A 20,598-nucleotide genomic window follows, 5' to 3' on the forward strand; every position below is an offset into this window, starting at 1 on the left:
CAATTAAATTTAATGTATCATAATTTATCTTTGTAATTTAAAGGACCATATCTATTTGTTTTAATATAGACCTACCTTCAGGAAAAAAACAACTAAAGCAAGGAAAAATTAGAACTGATACAAGATCACTTTAAAGACTAGTCATTGTTACAACCTCACCACTGTACAGGTTCTTTCTGTTTCATTTCTGTTTTTATAAAAAGTAGTCTATGGCTAGGTCATCCATGGTTTATTTAAAGTGTTTAAAACAAAATAATACATAAAGATAGCTTTATTAAGATATAGTGCATATACCATACAGATCACACATTTCAACTGTATAATTCCAGTGGTTTTTAGTGTGTTCAATTTTGAAGCCACCACCATAATTAATACTAGAACATTTTCATCCCTCACAGAATTCAGTACCCATTAGGAGTGACTCCCCATTTCCCTCGAACCTTACTCGCAGCTCTGGCAACCACCAGTCTCCTCACTATGTCTATGGATTTGCATATTCTGAACATTTCATATACATGGAATCATACAATATGTGCTTTTCTGTGGCTGGCTTCTTTCACTTAGCATATCATTTTCAAGGTTCTTTTTATCAAACTACATGCATCAACTTCATTTCTTTTTATTGCTGTGTAATTTTCCATTGTATGGGTATACCACATTTTCCATTCATTGATTGATGAGCATTTCTAGCATTTCTGTTGGCTTTGATAAAGTTTATGTGAATGTTCATAAATGTGCCCTTGTTTAAAAAGATTAGATCTTTCAAGTTCTAGTTTTACTCTTAAATATCATGTTTTATTACTTAGAAATAATCTGATAGTAATCATTGTCTAGAATGTGAAATTTTGTTTATAAAGTCTTTCGGTTTAAAGGAATGGAGATTGGTGGTGAATAGGTATTTGATCACTCTGTTTTTAGTACACAAACTTAAATTCATTCTGTTTGGAATTGCTTCGTATAAAACAGGTATTTGGTGCTTGAAAAATTGAAGAAAGAAGAAGCTGACCGAATTCATATATTCAGTTCTTTTTTCTATAAACGCCTTAATCAAAGGGAGAGGAGAAATCTTCATGAAACAACTAATCTATCGTAAGTCAAGCTTTTTGAAAATATTTAATAGATATTGGTAAGCTGCAGTCCACGGGGTCGCTAAGAGTCGGACACGACTGAGCGACTTCACTTTCACTTTTCACTTTCATGCATTGGAGAAGAAAATGGCAACCCACTCCAGTGTTCTTGCCTGGAGAATCCCAGGGACGGGGGAGCCTGGTGGGCTGCCGTCTGTGGGGTCGCACAGAGTCGTACATGACTGAAGTGACTTAGCATAGCACAGTAAGTCACTTAAGTTTAACTTAGGAAAAACATCACTTATTTATATTAAAGCAACTTTTTTTCCTTCTAGTCTCAATTAGCAAAATTTATATAGCTTATAATATTTAAAACCCAAAGAATACCTGGGATTCGTAAAGGTTTTAGGTCTAATATGTCGATCAATATTTTCCAAATATATCTGAAAGTTTAAAAAAGGAAAATTACTTGAATCTTATTAAATCTTGAAAGTTATTAAATACCAATTGCTCTGTTTTACCCTACATGTTCCATCTGTAGGATCTTTAACAGTGGAATCTGTGAATCTGTAATATTAATAAGTTCTTTGGATAATAATTCTCAGACAAGGAAACAGTATTCTACATATGAGCCCTGAGTTATTTATAATGCCTTTCCATATAGCGAGTGCATCCAGCTCTAATACTTGCTGGTAATTGGTTACAAGATACACACGAGAGTCCGTTGTTGTTATCAGTGCTATTAAATGTCTTGAATCAATGGCTGTTGTGTACAATATAAATAAATTTTCCACTGTTTCAGTGATATCTAATTTTGTATCTTAGAGTTTATGGTGAAAGAAAGAAAGTGAAAGTCACTCAGTAGTGTCCTACTCTTTGCAACCCCATGGACTATACACTCCATGGAATTCTCCAGGCCAGAATACTGGAGTGGGTAGTCTTTCCCTTGTCCAGGGGATCTTCCCAATCCAGGGATCAAACCCAGGTCTCCTGCATTGCAGGTGAATTCTTTACCAGCGGAGCTATCGGAAGCCCAGAGTTGATGGTAGTGGTTGGTTTTGACCAGTCCTGATAATTTGTCCTGTTTTACCTACTGTAAAACAGTGCTCACTTTCCCTGCTCTCTTCACCTTAGTTCTTATAGGTCACAGTCTGATACACACTCAATATTTTTGCTAAAACCAGTTCTGCAACAATAAGCACCCTAGTAAGAAATAGTAGGAATTAAAGAATCTCTTTCTTCCAGATTCAGTGATGGTCAGTTTCACATCTTCCCAGCTCCATCTCAGATATTTTGCTTTCTTTTCACATCTTGTTAAATCCTCTTATACAGCTGTTTGATCTGTTGACATCTTAATCACTGTAATGTATAAATTGCTGCATATAGGCTGACAACACTGGAAACATTTCAGAAGCTTCATAGTTCTCCTCTTGTCTTACAGAATACAGCAGAAGCGACATGGAAGAGTAAAAACATGGACCCGGCATGTAGATATTTTTGAGAAGGATTTTATTTTTGTACCCCTTAATGAAGCGTGAGTAACAGTTTTCTTTATGTAAATGTGATGGCAATTTTTAGAAAATACGTTTATGAGGTGAATAATTCATCCAGTTTTAAACTTCTTTCTGAAATTTTTTGTATATGTTGATACTTATACTTCTTATTTTATGGATATTAATATACTTTTTCAGTGAATCATGTAAGATATGGAATTTTACAAGTAATAAGAAATCTTCCTAATTTCATTTGATTCATCAGTGTAGAATAATGTCATCTTTTAAAAATGGTACTTGTGGTCTAGGAGACATCCTATAGAAAACACTACCTTGTACAGAATGGTGATTAGGTCACACAGAAGAATTTGGATTTTTAGTTTATAAAACACACTTCGACTCAACCAAAATGAAGAGAAGGTGGCTGGATTTATGTCATTTGCTCACTGAAAACCATGTTTACTACCTGAAGCTATTTCCTAAGTAAATAGAGGTGGTAAACATTTCATGTTATTCTCACCCAGTGACTAGAGAGGCATAGATGTATACCTTAGTATTATTATACAATTTGCACTTGAGAGTTTCTGTATTTCATTTTCTAACTGTCCTGCCCTCCAGCCAAAGACCTCCAGGAATACTCTTGTAATTGGGCAGCATGGGTTTAGTACTTGCATTCAGGGAGAACATATACCATGGCCGACCATAACTGCTCTAAATAAAAATGTGTTTGAAAGAGGCAGTAGCAGGATTTGGTCTTTGTTTTGGTGGTTTGAGGGAAGGTCTAAGGAAGCAGTGGTTTGTTTGGATAAAGAACTCAGTCAGTCGATCAGTTCAGTCGCCCAGTCATGTCCAACTCTTTGCGACCCCATGCACTGAAGCACACCAGGCCTCCTGTCGATCACCAACTCCCCGAGTTTACTCAATCTCATGTCCATTGAGTCAGTGATGCCAACCAACCGTCTCATCCTCTTTCGTCCCATTCTCCTCCCACCTTCAGTCTTCCCAACATCAGGTCTTTTGCAGTGAGTCAGCTCTTTGCATCAGGTAGCCAAAGTATTGGAGTTTCAGATTGAGCATCAGTCCTTCCAATGAATATTCAGGACTGATCTCTTTTAGGATGGACTGGTTGGATCTCCTTGCAGGCCAAGGGACTCTCAAGAGTCTTCTCCAACACCACAGTTCAAAAGCATCAATTCTTTGGTGCTCAGCCTTCTTTGTAGTCCAACTCTCACATCCTTACATGACTACTGGAAAAACCATAGCCTTGACTAGACGGACCTTTGTTGGCAAAGTAATGTCTCTGCTTTTGAACATGCTGTCTAGGTTGGTCATAACTTTTCTTCCAAAGAACAAGCGTCTTTTTATTTCATGGCTGCAGTCACCATCTGCAGTGATTTTGGAGCCCCCAGAAATAAAGTCTGACACTGTTTTAATTGTTTTCCCATCTATTTGCCATGAAGTGATGGGACCAGATGCCATGATCTTAGTTTTCTGAGTGTTGAGTTTTAAGCCAACTTTTTCACTCTCCTCTTTCACTTTCATCAAGAGGCTTTTTAGTTCCTCTTCACTTTCTGCCATAAGGGATGTGTCATCTGCATATCTGAGGTTATTGATATTTCTCCTGGCAATCTTGATTCCAGCTTGAGCTTCCTCCAGCCCAGTGTTTCTCATGATGTACTCTGCATATAAGTTAAAATAAGCAGGCTGACAGTATACAGTCTTGACGTACTCATTTCCCTATTTGGAACCAGTCTGTTATGTCCAGTTCTAACTGTTGCTTTCTGATCTGCATACAGATTTCTCAAGAGGCAGGTCAGGTGGTCTGGTAATTTTCCACAGTTTGTTGTGATCCACACATTTAAAGGCTTTGTATAGTCAACAAAGCAGAAGTAGATGTTTTTCTGGAACTCTCTTGCTTTTTTGATGATCCATCGGATGTTGGCAATTTGATCTCTGGTTCCTCTGCCTTTTCTAAATCTAGCTTGAACATCTGGAAGTTCACAGTTCACGTACCATTGAAGCTTAGCTTGGAGAATTTTCAGCATTTCTTTACTAGCGTGTGAGATAAGTGCAATTGTGCTGTAGTTTGAGCATTCTTTGGCATTGCCTTTCTTTGGGATTGGAATAAAAACTGACCTTTTCCAGTCCTGTGGCCACTGCTGAGTTTTCCAAATGTGCTGGCATATTGAGTGCAGCACTTTCACAGCATCATCTTCTAAGACTTGTAATAGCTCAACTGGAATTCCATCATCTCCACTAGCTTTGTTCATTATGATGATTCCCAAAGCACACTTGACTTTGCCTTCCAGAATGTCTGGCTCTAGGTGAGTGATCACACCATCGTGATTATCTGGGTTGTGAATATCTTTTTTGTACAGTCCTTCTGTGTATTCTTGCCACCTTTTCTTAATATCTTCTGCTTCTGTTAGGTCCATACCATTTCTGTCCTTTATTGAGCCCATCTTTCCATAAAATGTTGCCTTGGTATCTCTGATTTTCTTGAAGAAATCTCTAGTCTTTTCCATTCTATTGTTTTGCTCTTTTTTTTGCATTGATCACTGAGGAAGGCTTTCTTATCTCTCCTTGCTATTCTTTGGAACTCTGCATTCAAATGGGTATATCTTTCCTTTTCTCCATTGCCTTTCACTTCTCTTTTTTTCACAGCTATCTGTAAGGCCTCCTCAGACAACCATTTTGCCTTTTTGCATTTTTCCTTGGGGATGGTCTTGATCCCTGTCACCTGTACAATGTCATGAACTGCCATCCATAGGTCTTCACACACTGCCTATCAGATCTAATCCCTTGAATCTGTTTGTCTCTTCCAGTGTATAATTCTAAGAGATTTGATTTAGGTCATACCTGAATGGTCTAGTGGTCTTCCCCACTTTCTTCAATTTAAGTCTGAATTTGGCAGTAAGGAGTTCATGATCTGAGTCACAGTCAGCTCCCGGTGTTGTTTCTGCTAACTGTATAGAGCTTCTCCATCGTTGGCTGCAAAGAATATAATCAGTCTGATTTCGGTATTGACCATCTGGTGATGTCCATGTGTAGAGTCTTCTGTTGTGTTGTTGGAAGAGTGTGTTTGCTATGACCAGATCATTCTCTTGGCAAAACTCTTATTAGACTTTGCTGCTTCATTCTGTACTCCAAGGCCAAATTTGCCTGTTACTCCAGGTATTTCTTGACTTCTTACTTTTGCATTCCAGTCCCCCATAATGAAAAGGACATCTTTTTTGGGTATTAGTTCTATAAGGTCTTATAGGTCTTCATAGAACCATTCAACTTCAACTTCTTCAGCATTACTGTTCGGGGCATAGACTTGGATTACTGTGATATTGAATGGTTTGCCTTGGTAATGAACAGAGATCATTCTGTCGTTTTTGAGATTGTATCCAAGTACTGCATTTCAGACTCTTTTGTTGACTATGATGGCTACTCCATTTCTTCTCAGGATTCTTGCCCACAGTAGTGGATATCATGGTCATCTGAGTTAAATTCACCCAATCCAGTCCATCTGATTTGTTTGTTGATTCCTAAAGTGTCAGTGTTCATCTTGCCATCTCTTATTTGACGACTTCCAATTTGCCTTGATCATGGACCTAGCATTGCAGGTTCTTATGCAGTATTACTCGTTACAGCTTCGGTGTTTACTTCATCACCAATCACATCCACTACTGGATGTTGTTTTTGTTTTGGCTGTGTCTCTTTATTCTTTCTGGAGTTATTTCTCCATTTATCTCTGGTAGCATATTGGGCACCTACAGACTTGGGGAGTTCATCTTTCAGTGTCCTATCTTTTTGCCTTTTCATACTGTTCCTGGGGTTCTCAAGGCAAGAATACTGAAGTGGTTTGCCATTCCCTTCTCCAGTGGACCATGTTTTGTCAAAACTCTCCACCATGACCCATCTGTCCTGGGTGGCCCTACTTGGCATGGTTCCTAGTTTCATTGAGTTAGACAAAGCTGTGGTCCATGTGAGGCTTCCCTGGTGGCTCATACTGTAAAGCATCCATGTGATTAGATTGGTTAGTTTTCTGTGATTGTGGTTTTCAGTCTGTCTTCCCTCTTTTGGAGAAGGTTACAGAAGCTTCCTGATTGGAGAGACTGACTAAGGGGAAACAGGGTCTTGTTCTGATGGGCAGGGCCATGCTCAATAAATCTGTAGTCCAGTTTTCTGTTGCTGGGTGGGGCTGTGTTCCCTCCCTTCTGTTTACCTGGAGCCAAACTCTGGTGGAGGTAACAATGATAATGGCGACCTCCTTCAAAAGGTCCCATGCCCACACTGCTACACTCAGTGCCCCCTGCCCCTGTGACAGGCCACTGCTTACCCATACCTCCGCAGGAGATACTCAAACACAGTTCTGTCTCAGTCTCTGTGGGGTTTCTGGGTCCTGTTGTACACAAGGTATATTTGAGCCCTTTGAGCATCTCTGGTGGGTATGGAGTTTGATTCTAAAGGCGATTTCACCTACCATCTTGCTGGGCCTTCTCCTTTGCCCTTGGACATGGGGTATCTCCTCACAACCGCTCCAGCGGCATGCATTCACTCATTTAGCAAAAAGATATTTGGTATTTTGAAGGGTTGCATTGTGACCTTATATTTGTCTCTGCTAAGACAAATTATGAAATGACCTTGCTTTGTCTCATTTTTATCATGGTTGCAGAGTAACTTTGTTTGAGGTTGGTGTTCTGTAAGATTTTAATGTCTAATACGCCTGTCTGTGCCAAGCTAGCTTCTGAATGTGCTCTCTTTCTCACTATAAAAAACATTTACTATGTAGTATAGTCAGATTCTTTTTATTTAAAATCATGCTTTTCCCCATCATCGGGATGGGGAACACATGTATACCTGTGATGGATTCATTTTGATATTTGGCAAAACTAATACAATTATGTAAAGTTTAAAAATAAAATAAAATTAGGAAAAAAAATTTAAAAAAAAATAAATAAAATCATGCTTTAATTATAACACCTATTATGATCTCTAATTAGCCCAGCCAAAGATAGTAGACTAGGTTAAAACATTGGTTATGACTGTAAAGCCCAGCCTCTTCAAAATGATTTGAGTTAAACATAGTATCATAGTATCAATAAAATTTAAAACTAAGTTTAAAATTAATCTTTATAATTTCTTCATTTTCCTCAAAATTAGATTTCTTGACATTAATTTGTCATATCAAGTAGCAAATGAGCTGCCCACTTGGTAAAAGGGAGGGGTATACATGGGAAGCCATTTGTCAGAAATTAATTATAAAAATTTAAAATAAAAATATAATTTGAGGCATATATAATATAGTAATAGAGGCACATCCTTAGTCGTGGTGACTGATGTGGATGGATGCTATATTTAGTGCTTCGTGTCATCTTGGTTGTCTTGGTGAAAGGTAGCGAGTGAATTAGTTGTGTTCTGCAGAACTGTGCTGTTCGTAGATGGAAGAATAACTTCCAGATCATGAGGGCTTTTTTATAAAGAGGTAAAACTAACTAGAGAGGCTGCCCTGTATTCGTCATCTATTTTAATTTTCCTGGTGGTGGTAATTTCTTTAAGCTAAAAGTTGATAAGCTATTTGTTAAAAATTGTTGTAGTAATGGACAAGGAACAGAAATTTGATGTTTGGACCTAATCCAAACATCAAATTAAACTAAGTGAAATTGCCTGTTTTAGCCATGCCTCCCACTAATGGCTTAAGGTCAAGGTATCTGCCATTAAAAGGGATCATAAAAGCAAAACTCTGGCTCTTAGAGGTTGAAAGTAAGGTGAGATGTATCCGATTCAGCTTTCTCTTTACAGCTAGGTGAAGGAAGATTTTTTCCCCAAGTTATTACAACAGAAAAACTATGGCTCATCCATATTATCATAGCTGAAAAATGTTTATAACTGTGATAGACTTCGGTTTCAGCTGTAGGTTGAGAATCACTATGTTATACCATGTTTAATCAATTTTTAAAGCACATTTTTTCACTTTATAACCTTTCTGAAGTTGAGATGTGACTTAGTGTCAGCTGTGTCTTTGGGGTGAGGAAGTGAGGAAGATGGTGTGCACTCTTCTCCCAGCCTGGCCTGACCTAAGTCCATAGGGTCCTGAGGATTAATAGTTGAGGAGGGAAGCATTTCTCCATCTGGATTTTCAGTACTGAGGATGAAGGCAGCCTCTGTGAACTTTTCTATTTATTGTGTCTAATGAAGAGACATACAGTGCTTCTTAGTATTACCTTGGGGAAATTTAATATTTTGCATAAATAGAATATGCAATAACTTTTGTCTGGGTCAACATTCATTTTTCATACAGCAGATATCTACTGAACTCCATACTCTATGACAGATATTGTGCTTAGCTAATAAATTATCTGACATCTTTAGCCTGTTCGTTGGAGTGGGTTGCCATTCCCTTCTCCAGGGAATCTTCCCAACCCAGGGATCAAACTTGGGTCTCCTGCATTATAGGCAGATTGTTTACTGTCTAAGCCACCAGGGAAGACCCTTTCACATAACACTGTGCCTAGCAAATAGTATACCCTTAATAAAATTAGTTAGATTAATGAATATTAGCCACTTTTAGCTGTATAGCTTCTTATTCATAGCTTATATCCTACTGTCAGGAACTATGATGATACCTGAATTCAGCTCTAGCTGGAATTCTATTGATACTTCTGTACTGATAATTAGACTAGATACACTATTTCAATTTAGTGTATTTTATTTCAGTAGAGTATGAGACAAGAATATTTTCAGTATTAATAAATCTATATTATTAATGCCTAATAAGTGTTATTAGTATCTGTTAATACCTAATATTAATACTTAATAATACCTAGTTAATATTAACCAAGCTTCCCTGATAGATTCGTTGGCAAAGAATCTGCCTGCAGTGCAGGTGACTCCGGTTCAATTCCTGGGTCAGGAAGATCCCCTGGAGAAGGGATAGGCTACCCACTCCAGTATTCTTGGGCTTCCCTGGTGGCTCAGCTAGTAAAGAATCCACCTGCAATGCAGGAGACCTAGATTCGATCCCTGGGTTGGGAAGATCCCTTGGAGAAGGGAAAGGCTACCCACTCCAGTATTCTGGCTTGGATAATTCCATGGACTGTATAGTCCATGGGGTCGCAAAGAATCAGACACAACTGAGCAACTTTCATTCACTCACTCACCTTATTAATAAGAAAAACACAGATGAAAAGTCTTTAAAAAACTATTATGTACAATATTTAGAAAATGTTCAAACTTATAAAGTCTAATTAGTTAGACTTCTGAAGATATTTTAATGTTGCTGGTTTTTTACCCTTGGCATAAGTAAAACAAAGGAAAGGTATTAAATGGGAATGATGAATTGCAGTGATGTAATTTACATTTTGTTAAATGCCTGGAAAATGAATTTTTCATTCCAAAAGCAAGAAAATGTTCAAAGGATTGTTTGCAGAAGTGAATGCAGGCTAGGTAATTCTGACAAAAATTATGTTATTTTTAAATAGACATTATACTCTGTTAATGAATCAGTGAGTCTTCAAACAAGTAGATTAACCATCTGAGTCACTGGGAGGCCCTCAGCACATTAAATGCCATCCTGACACCAGGGATGAGTCTGAACCTTGTGGCTGCTCTGTGGATCTAGTGACAGTGACAACAAGGAACAGATAAAGAAACTTTTGGGTGGGATTTTCCAGAAATGCATATGTTAATGTTATTTTATATTAGACAGTAAATTTGTGATTTGAATAAAAATGTTTTTATTTTCACATTAAAAAAAAAGAATTGAAAAAATTGGGCATTCTTAATAAATTTGTTTATAGAAGCTTTAGAAAAAATATTTTAATATTTATTGCCAAATATAATAAACTTTTCTAGTAATATATTCAGTAGTCTCATTTGTTTTTTACAGTGCACACTGGTTTTTGGCCGTTGTTTGTTTCCCTGGTTTGGAAAAACCAAAGTATGAACCTAATCCTCATTACCATGAAAATACAGTCACGCAAAAAAGCTCACCTGTAGAGGACAGTTGTATTTCTTCTCCTTCAGCCAGTGAAATTGACAGATGTTCACAAAACTCTGCTGCCAAGCCTGTAATTAAGAAGATGCTAAACAGAAAGCATTGCATAGCTGTAATTGATTCAAATAATGAACAGGAAGAAAGTGACCCTCGTTACCGGAGAAACATAAGCAGTGTGAAATGTAGTCTGAAAAAAATAAATCATACTGCAAGTGAAAATGAAGAATCGAATAAAGGAGAACCCACATGCCAGAAATTTGTTGATAGGACTGAAAGTGAGAATGGCCTACAGAATGAATATTTAAATTCTATGCACCATACAGGTATGTTACTAAATATTTCAAAAAAAGAATTCAGAATAAGTTGGATTTTTTAGAAATAGGATTAAAATTTCAGGGTGCACTTTTTCTTAAAGTCAGGTTTATTGTATAAACATTAATTGTATAAACATTAATGTTTATTGTATAAATATATTTAATGTTTATTTACAGTAACAGTTGCTCATAAACATAGCTCAGTGACCTTTGATAAATGTATATAGTCATGTAATCATTATAGCAATTGAGATTTAGAACCTTGCCATTACTCAAAACAATTCTCTTGTGCCCCCTTTATAGTGAGTCTCCTCCCCTCATCCTTACAAAGAGTACAGTTTTAAAATTATAGTACAAGGTCTGCATTTTTCATTTGTAGGAACTTGGACTTGTTTTTATTTCGTAGGAAATTTACTTATTCAGCATAAACAGTAGTTGTACAATCTTAGATCTAAAAGGCAAATTAGTTTGATCTTCTCAATTTACAGATGGGCAAATTGAGATCAAGAGGCAAAAAATTAAAGCTTTTTCCTCCAAATAGTTGTTGACATTCAAATTAAAGGTTAGTTCCTGTTCCTCACTCTCTTTCATGGTTTTCAGTGGAAAGAAGGGCACTGGTCCAACCTTTGCTTTTTTATTTGCCTTCAATTCTAATAAATTGTTTCTTTCCTTGAATCAGGTCCATATTACTAGCACTTATTCTAGAAATCTAAGGTTTCTCTTCAGATACTTAAATTTTTTATCAAGTCAAGTCAACTGCAGAATTTCCACTTCAACCTCAAAGTAAAATAGTCCATTTCATGAACTATAGTATACTATATATATAAGATAGCAAACTTAATAAACTGTGAATAGATTTAATACATTCCCTTTGGAGGAAAAAACTCAGTATAAGACATAGAAGAAATTATGTGACCTCAGAAAGAACCTATCAAAAGTTGTGAATGCTGAGCATATTTTGGGTACTTCTACAAGTGTATGTTATTTTAGTAAATCAGAAAGCTGTTGCTGCGTTCTTACAAAAATATTTTTTGTTTGACATGCTCAGCTGCATAAAGCTGATATTAGGCCTATGGATATTGGTCTTTGTGCCTTTTAGCGGGTATAAGATAAGAGGCAAAAGGGGGGAATTTAGCAGATAAAGCAAAAAAGTGCATCCAAACCAAGCAGATAAATGCAGTTGACCCTTGAACAGCATGGGATTTAGGGGTGCTGACCCTCTGACAGTCCACCTCTGACTTTATCATCAGCCATTTGTGTCATACCACTGTTCCACATCCACAGACTCACATCCCTGGATTCAGCCAGCCTCGGATTGTACAGTACTGTACTAACCTCTTTCTTGGGCGAAAAAAAAATCCATGTGTAAGTGGACAGTGCAGTTCAAACCTGTGCTGTTCAAGGGTCAACAGTACTTATTTTTATTGCTGACTTTCTAATACATTTCATCAGGGAGGAAATGGAATGAAGAAAGGCAAAATAGGTAGTCCCCAAGTCACTGTAATTTTTTTCAGTTTTAGTATTTTAATACTTGAAGAAAAAAGTAATAAAAGGCATTGAATAGCTACATTAACTACCATTTTGCTACACTGAAAGCATTGCTTGGATGGGCACTCTGAAGATTAAGCCTTCAAGGCAGTGTGCACTGTTTTTCACTGCCTTTGAACAAAGTCCTGCCAATTAGTACATGAGAAGATGCTGGATATCATTAGTCATGAGGGAAAAATAAATCAAAACCACAAGCCTATAGAGTGGATTAATGTCTGCTTAAGCCTTTTTATAGAGCGTTGCTAGAATTGGAAAGTCAGATGCCAATAGGTGTTGGTGAGGATGTGGGGAAATTGAAAACTTCATATATTATTAATGTAGGAAGGTAAAATGCTACAGCTTGCTTTGGAAGACAGTTTGACAGTTTCTTAAGAAGTTAGACATAAAGTTATAATATGATCCAGCAGTTCCACTCTTAGATAAATACCCGAGAGAAATAAAAACATATGTCCACACAAAGACTGGGGCATGAACAATTACAGCAGCATTATTCACAACAGCCAAAAGGTAGAAACAACCCAGATGTTCATCAACTGATAGATGGATAATGAAAACATGATATATCTATTTAATGGAATATTATTAGGCCATAAAAAGAAATGAAGTAGTGATACATGTTACAACATGGATGAAACTGAGAACATGTCAAGTTGAAGTCGTCACAGAAGACCACATATTAATGTGAGTCTATTTGTATTAAATCTCTCAAACAGAAAGCCTATAAGAGTAGATTAATGGTTGCTTAAGGCTGCTTGGGGATTGGAGAGGAATATGGGGAAAATGGAGTGATAGCTAAAGGGTTTAGAGGTTTGTTTTTGCTTGTTTGTTTTGAGATTTGAAACATTTTGAAAATGTTTTAAAATTGATTCTGGTGATGGTTGCACACAGTATGTGTAAATATACCAAAACCCACTTAATTGTACACTTTAAGGGGGTGAATTGTATGGCATGTGAATTATATCTCTAGAGAACATTTTTAAAGTTCCTTTTAGATGAATAATTTCATATAGTTTAATATGAATTCAAGTTAAAAAATGAATTAAAATGCATGACTTAGAGCAATGAGACAAAGCCTTAGGGCTTCCTTCTTGTACACAAACCCCAGAAATTCCTAGTGGCCCTTTCCTACAAGTTAGTGTTCTAGTTGAGAAGTAACTGGTTAAATATGAGTATATGTCCCAGTGATTCCTTTAGTTTGCCCTCTCAGTATCTGTTTATTCTTCTTTGAAAAATTATAGTTTGTGCTTTGTTGTGTTTTTTTTTTTTTTTAGTGTTTTTCTATCCTTTTTTAATGTTTTCTTAATCCAGTGATGATACTGTCCCACAGTTCTCTAGAATGGGTTTGTATTTTTTTTAAGGAATGAAGTCTCATTTTTCATCAGATGTTTTCAAGGCCTCACTCACCCAAAAGAACATTGAATAGCCTCAGAGAGGATGGTTTAAGCAGTCTATGCTATATAAAATTATGACATCAAAATTTAAGAAGAGGAGAGCTTGTAAAAATTTTTTGTGATAATGATTTGTACCTTATTGATCTATTTCTGTTTGGTCTGATAGTTGACAGGATTTAAATGAAGCATTTTAGGTAGTTTAAACATAATTTAACCACTGAACACATATAGTCACAAGTGACTTCAATGTAGGTTGACATGCTACAGCAAATAAATAGAATTGTATATTAACACAGGGATTAAGTTTTTAAGATCAGTTGTAGGAAAGTAATAATGTGTGTTGTTATTACTTTGATTTGCTGCTTTTTCAGTTGGGCACCATTTGAAATAGTTATCTTGCGATGTATGGTATCAATACATGAAAAATATGTTTAAATTCTAGAATCACACTTGGTTCGGGATCTTCAGATGATCTCACTATGTGAGAACCTCAGGAACTGGGACTGGTTGTGAGAATAGCTGATTGAGTTACTGCCACTCAATTTATACTAGAGCATTTGTTTACTGAACGAAATAACTGAAGAAATTGACTATACTATATACTTTTCTCTCTTTTTTTACAATGCACATGTGTTTTCTTTTGTATAAAGTTCATGTTTATATGATACAATTTCTGGGTAAAGGGTATAGTTACGAATATTTTGCTACTAAAACAACTTGATTGTAATTACTAATTCTGAATTACCTAAGGATTTAGACAAATTTTACTTAAATATAGGTATTTTAGCTTCAAAACATTAAAATACAAATTTTTAAAAAGATAAATTGTAAAGGTTATTTTTTGCATAATAAAAGGATTAATCATAGGGCTTTATTATTTTAAATAGTATTTTTTTGATCACTACATTTAAACTTAATATATGTTAAATATATATCTTTTCAGGAGCACTTTTATCCTGCTATCTTCCCATCTTGTCTTGCTTAATAATATTAGTATTCTTAATGCTCTTTTAATAACTTGTACTAAATAAGTTAAATCCTGTTTAAAATACCTTGAAGTCATGCTTTTAAAAAACTTGGAAATGGTATTCTCTATAGTAAACAATATTTGTATATTTGGCATCAAAGTTCCTGACTCAGTTTTCATTATTTTTTTAAGTCTTCTCTTTTTTTAAGCTTAATCATTGATTTTTAAGAATTTGGATTCTTAAAAGAGACTTTTAAAATAATTCATTTCAGATATTTCTGTGAGTCATTTTCTTTCATACTACCAGCATCTACATTGGCTTGTGTTGTTTTATTTTATTGAAAAATCTTATGAATATAACCAAACATGAAGGAAAAGTGTACCAAGTTGAAGAGCTTATCCATAACTACTAATATCATTATTTTCACTTTTGTGTTTTTTAAAAATTATTTGTGCAAAAGCAAGCCCATCTTACTATGTTTTAATCATGTTTTTTAATTTGTACAATTTTCTGTATGTTCACAATTTTAATTTCTCACATGTACACAGTATTTCATTTTATGTTCTATATTTGCTGGGTATTCCTGTTACTGAACAGTTATTTTCAAACTATTGTAGTTTCTGTTATTAAAGATATCAAGCATATCTGGCACAAAACCTTTATTTACAGACATGTATTTAAATATACATAAATTTTAATAATAAGATGATAGCTAGTTTTTAATATTTAATGAATTTTAGGGTCTGAGTAGTAGAAACAGCTCTGCAAATAGTATGACAGTTCAGGTTTTTAAAAAAGTAACTTATTTTGTATTTGTGATATTATATGCTAATACAAATTTTATATTTGTAATTACTATATAATTGCTAGCATTAATTTTAAGATCATATACTTTTAAGTTATGTGCATATTCTTTTTAAGAATTATGTAATATTTCTTATTGATACAGATGGTTTAAGCAAAATAAGGCTAAACTACAGTGATGAATCAGCGGAAGGTAGTAAAATGCTTGAAGATGAACTCATCGACTTCTCAGAAGATCAGGATAACCAGGTGAAACTTAATGCTTAGTAAGGAGTTCCAATATTTTATATCATTAGAAGTTTTTCTTTGGATTCCTATGCAGTTCCTTCGGGATTGAGTGACATACAGCATTTTCTAAAGTCTAATCACCTAATTAGAGATATGTTTTTTACATATTTGCCACAAGGATTTTTACCCTCAGTAGTGCTGTTTTGTTAGTAGTTAGATTTTATAGTTTCAGTACTAACAGAGGCTGTCTTTTATAGGATGATAGCAGTGATGATGGACTCCTTGCTGATGACAGCTGCAGTTCAGAAATAGGACAGTGGCATTTAAAGCCTACTCTCTGTAAACAGTAAGCGCTCACTGTACATCTTGTAAACCACCTGGTGACTTTTATTCACATACTCTCTTAGAATAAAGTATTAACTATACTGTTTTAACTGAAACAAGTACTTAAGCAAAAATCGCAAAGGCTTTCAGAATCAGTGAGGAAAACCTGGGTCATGCCTACTAATGTCAGGATTGAGTTGGGGAGAATGGAAATCATTTCAGTTCTCCATTTGCCCACTTTCCGTCTCTGTGCAAGCGCATAGAAAGCCACTATTCCTTTTGGATATGTAGTGATTTGAAGCAGGAAAGGGCAAAGAATTTTCATTCAGATTCACGTCGGTAGCATGGGGACTGGAGTTTACACATTCCATAGCCACTGTGTGAAGGCTGTAGAGTGACTCAGGGCAATCCTAAGAGGCGTATTCCAGGGAACCTCACACTGAGAGTGAGTCTGTTTTGGTTCTCAGAAGTACATATTCTGAGATCTCTCCAGGGTCTCCAGACTTCAGGGATGAAGTACCTATTTCACTTAATCTCTTCTTGACTTTTTGTAGGAAATCTTGTCTGAAATTCTAGTAACAGCATTTGAAAAGCAAACATCAGTATAAAGGAAAACATAGAGACCTACAGCAGTTAAAAGATTTTCTCCAAATCCCATAAAATGTTAGCCAGGAAGAACCTAGGTCTTAAATCATTTCAGGACTTCCTGTACTACATTAAACTTGCTCACATACTTAGGTTTAAGAACAAAATTTTGAAAATTAAGTGTTTTTTTTATAGTAAGTGTTCTAAAGTGGAATCTTGCCCCAAACAGTGGATTCTAAGCTAATTCTTCTATGTGAAGATTACCTGTTTTGGTATTTAAAATATCAGTAGATTTTTAAAATGGGATTATCTTTCTTCTACTTTTGTGTGGTCTCACTTTTGGTACTTTGGAACAGGAAATGTTCAAATTTTCAGAGTTGTTTTGATTTTGTACTAAATTTTGAAGTATTTTTAGGAACTAGCCATGGAATTTTGGTGAAATATATTCATAACTTAGGTATGGCTAAATTATCACTCTATAATTCAGTATTTAATATAATCATGGGTAGTTAAGTGTTACTAGGGTGTTTTTGCCTAAAAGGTTTATACCCCCTCCATTTTATTGTTAATGTACATCTTTTTATGCCTTTTAAACATTAATAAAATATTAATATTTGGCCATTTTATTTCAGACCTTGTATCTTACTGATGGACTCACTCAGAGGCCCTTCTCGATCAAATGTTGTCAAAATTCTACGAGAGTAAGTTCAAAACTCTACCTGTACTTTGTATTCTGGTGGGGATGAGGAAGTATGTATATTTATATGTATGTATGTGTTCTTACTATATACATGTCATTGCAGGTATTTAGAGGTGGAATGGGAAGTTAAAAAAGGAAGCAAAAGAAGTTTTTCCAAAGATGTTATGAAAGGCTCTAATCCAAAAGTACCACAGCAAAACAACTTTAGTGACTGTGGCGTATATGTATTGCAGTATGTAGAGAGCTTTTTTGAGGTGGGTTTCAGGTGGTTGGATCTGACTTAAATACTGAAATGGTGTTTTTGATCTTACGTTAGTGTTAAAGACACAATAATCCAATATTTTGGAGAGATTGAAAACTGCTGTTTCAAAAATTATTCCAGGGAGCAAAAACTCATAAATCGGAGAATATTTAAGACATAAAAAAGGCTGTACTCCATGTAATCCGAATCCACTCACTTCTGTCACTGATCAGCTCTTCTCCACTGGCTCTTTTGGCCTTAAAGAAATCTCTGCCATGATTCAGGCTCTATCTTTTTACCTTCTTTTCTTCCCTTCACAGATGTATTTTTGGACACATATTCATTGTCTTCATTTCCACAAATCCTACTTGCTTCTCAAATCTGTGTAATCTGGCTTGACCCTCCCCCTTACACTGGGATTATTCCTGACCTCCCGGCACCATTGACACTGCCGAGCATTCCTTCCTTGTAACACACTCTTCGTTTGACTTTACCGTGCATACCTGTCTTGGATATTCTTTACAGTTTATCTTGACTTCTTCCTCTTCTTCATCCGCCAGCCATTGTGCCATAAGCTCTGTGGATTCCATCACTCAGTGTCACACATGCTGAGTCCTTTAACCCCGGGAGCACTTTCGCAGCTCAGTTCAATAGCATCACTATTCCACAGTGCTGTACCAACCTCTGAGTTGGCCGCCTTTTTTTTTTTTTATTTTTTTATTTTAATTGGAGGCTAATTACAGTATTGTAGTGGTTTTGCCATACATTGACATGAATAATCCGCCACAGGTATACATGTGTTCCCCATCCTGAAACCCCCTCCCACCTCCCTCCCCATCCCATCCCTCTGGGTCATCCCAGTGCACCAGCCCTGAGCACCCTGTATCACGCATTGAACCTGGACTGGCGATTCGTTTCACATATGATAATTTGCATGTTTCAGTGCCATTCTCTCAAATCATCCCACCCTTGCCTTTTCCCACAGAGTCCAAAAGACTATACATCTGTTCTATACATCTGTGTCTCTTTTGCTGTCTCACATATAGGGTCATCGTTACCGTCTTTTTAAATTCCATATATATGCATTTAGTATACTGTTAAAATTTTTTTAATGTATTTATTTATTTGTAATTGGAGGATAATTGCTTTACACAAGCTCCCTGTGTTGTACAGCAGCTTCCCACTAGCTACCTGTTTTATACACGGTAGTGTATATGCGTCAGTGCCACTTGATCCGTTCCTCTCACCCTGTCCTTCCCCTGCTATGTCCACAAGTCCATTGTCTACAGCTGCGTTTCTAGTCTTCCCCTGCAGACAGCTTCATCAGATTCCATATACATGCGTTAAATATACGGTATTTGTTTTTCTTCTTCTGCCTTCCTTCACTCTGTATGATAAGCTCTAGGTTCATCCACCTCAGTTCAACTGACTAAAATGTATTCCTTTTTATGGCTAATATTCCATTGTGTATATGTACCACAACTTGTTTATCCATTCATCTCTCGATGGACATCTAGGCTGCTTGCATGTCCTGGCTGTTGTAAATAGTGCTTCAGTGAACATTGGGGTACATGTGTCCTTTTGAACTATGGTTTTCTCAGGGTATATGCCCAGTAGTGGGATTGCTGGGTCATGTGGTCATTTTACTCCTTATTTTTTTTAAGAAATCTCCGTACTGCTCTCCATAGTGCTTGTATCAGTTTACATTCCCACCAACAGTGCACGAGGGTTCCCTTTTTTCTACATCCTCTCCAGCATTTATTGTTTGTAGATTTTTTGATGATGGCCATTCTGACTCGTGTGAGGTGATATCTCATTTTAGTTTTAATTTGCATTTCCCGAATAATGAGTGATGTTGAGCATCTTTTCAAGTGTTTGTTGGCCATCTATATGTCTTCTTTGGAGAAATGTCCGTTTTAGGTCTTCTGCCCATTTTTTAATTAGGTTGTTTTTATGATACTGAAATGCATGAGTTGCTTGTATATTGTGGAGGGTAAATCCTTTGTCAGTTTGCAGTTGTTTTCTCTCATTCTGAGGGCTGTCTTTTCATTTTGTTTATAATTTCCTTTGCTGTGCAAATGCTTTTAAGTTTAATTAAGTCCCATTTGTTTGTTTTTATTTCCATTACTCTGGGAGGTGGGTCAAAGATTTATGTTTGATTTGCTTTGATTTATGTCAAAGAGCACGGTGCCTATGTTTTGCTCTTAAGAGTTTTATAGTTTTTGCCCTTACATTTTGTTCTTTAATCCATTTTGAGTTTATTTTTGGGTATGATGTTAGAAAGTGTTGTAATTTCATTCTTTTACATGTAGCTTGCTGGGCCTGTTGCCGTGTTTTTTCCACAGTTGTCTTCCCAAAACTCAAATTTAATCATGTTACTTTTCTGCTTTAAATCTTATAATGGCTTCCTGTTGCTCTTGAGTTAAAAGACTGGAATCCTTCACATGACCTGCATGCTCTAACTCCTGTCCAAGCTTCTAGCCTTTATACCCTTCTCACTCCAGCATTCTGTGTACCATCTGCCTGAATGTCATTTTAGGCTCTCATATTCTCTCTTGCCTCCAGACATTGATACCTATTTCCCTCCCTGGAATATTCTTCCCTGTTGCTTCCATCATTCTTTATTTGACTAATTCCTACTCATTCTTTAGACCTTAGCATAAATATCACATTTTGATACTGTGCTACACCCTTAGGTATGTATTCTCATAGGACTCTCTGCTTTTCCTGTCTTAATACCTGTCACATCCATTGTTTTAATTGTTGAGTTATCTGTCTAGACTGGGGTCAGCAATCCTTTTCATAAGGGGCCAGGTCATAAATATTTTAGGTTCTGTGGTCTGTGCTCTCCATTTTGCTGTTGTGTGTGAAAGAAAAAGCATCCGTAGACAGCATGTAGATGAGTTTCTGTGGTGATGTTCCAATTAGGCTTTGTTTACAAAAACAGGCAA

General features: G+C 36.1%; 1 protein-coding gene across 11 annotated transcripts in view; it reads left to right on the plus strand.

Moving 5' to 3' along the window:
- SENP6 (SUMO specific peptidase 6) overlaps positions 1-20,598 on the plus strand; it is a 143,644-nt gene that overhangs the window by 110,365 nt on the left and 12,681 nt on the right. For 10 of the 11 annotated variants that reach the window (XM_005210668.5, XM_005210669.5, XM_005210670.5 and 7 more), the window contains 7 exons: positions 967-1,089; positions 2,509-2,601; positions 10,437-10,867; positions 15,715-15,818; positions 16,055-16,143; positions 17,339-17,407; positions 17,510-17,660. In XM_005210668.5, coding sequence (XP_005210725.1) covers positions 967-1,089; positions 2,509-2,601; positions 10,437-10,867; positions 15,715-15,818; positions 16,055-16,143; positions 17,339-17,407; positions 17,510-17,660 — 1,060 coding nt within the window. The remainder of the gene's footprint in view (positions 1-966; positions 1,090-2,508; positions 2,602-10,436; positions 10,868-15,714; positions 15,819-16,054; positions 16,144-17,338; positions 17,408-17,509; positions 17,661-20,598) is intronic. The other variant, XM_005210671.5, reaches the window with a different exon arrangement.

The sequence above is a fragment of the Bos taurus genome, chromosome 9 (assembly GCF_002263795.3).
Source record: "Bos taurus isolate L1 Dominette 01449 registration number 42190680 breed Hereford chromosome 9, ARS-UCD2.0, whole genome shotgun sequence".
Classification (NCBI taxonomy): domain Eukaryota; kingdom Metazoa; phylum Chordata; class Mammalia; order Artiodactyla; family Bovidae; genus Bos; species Bos taurus.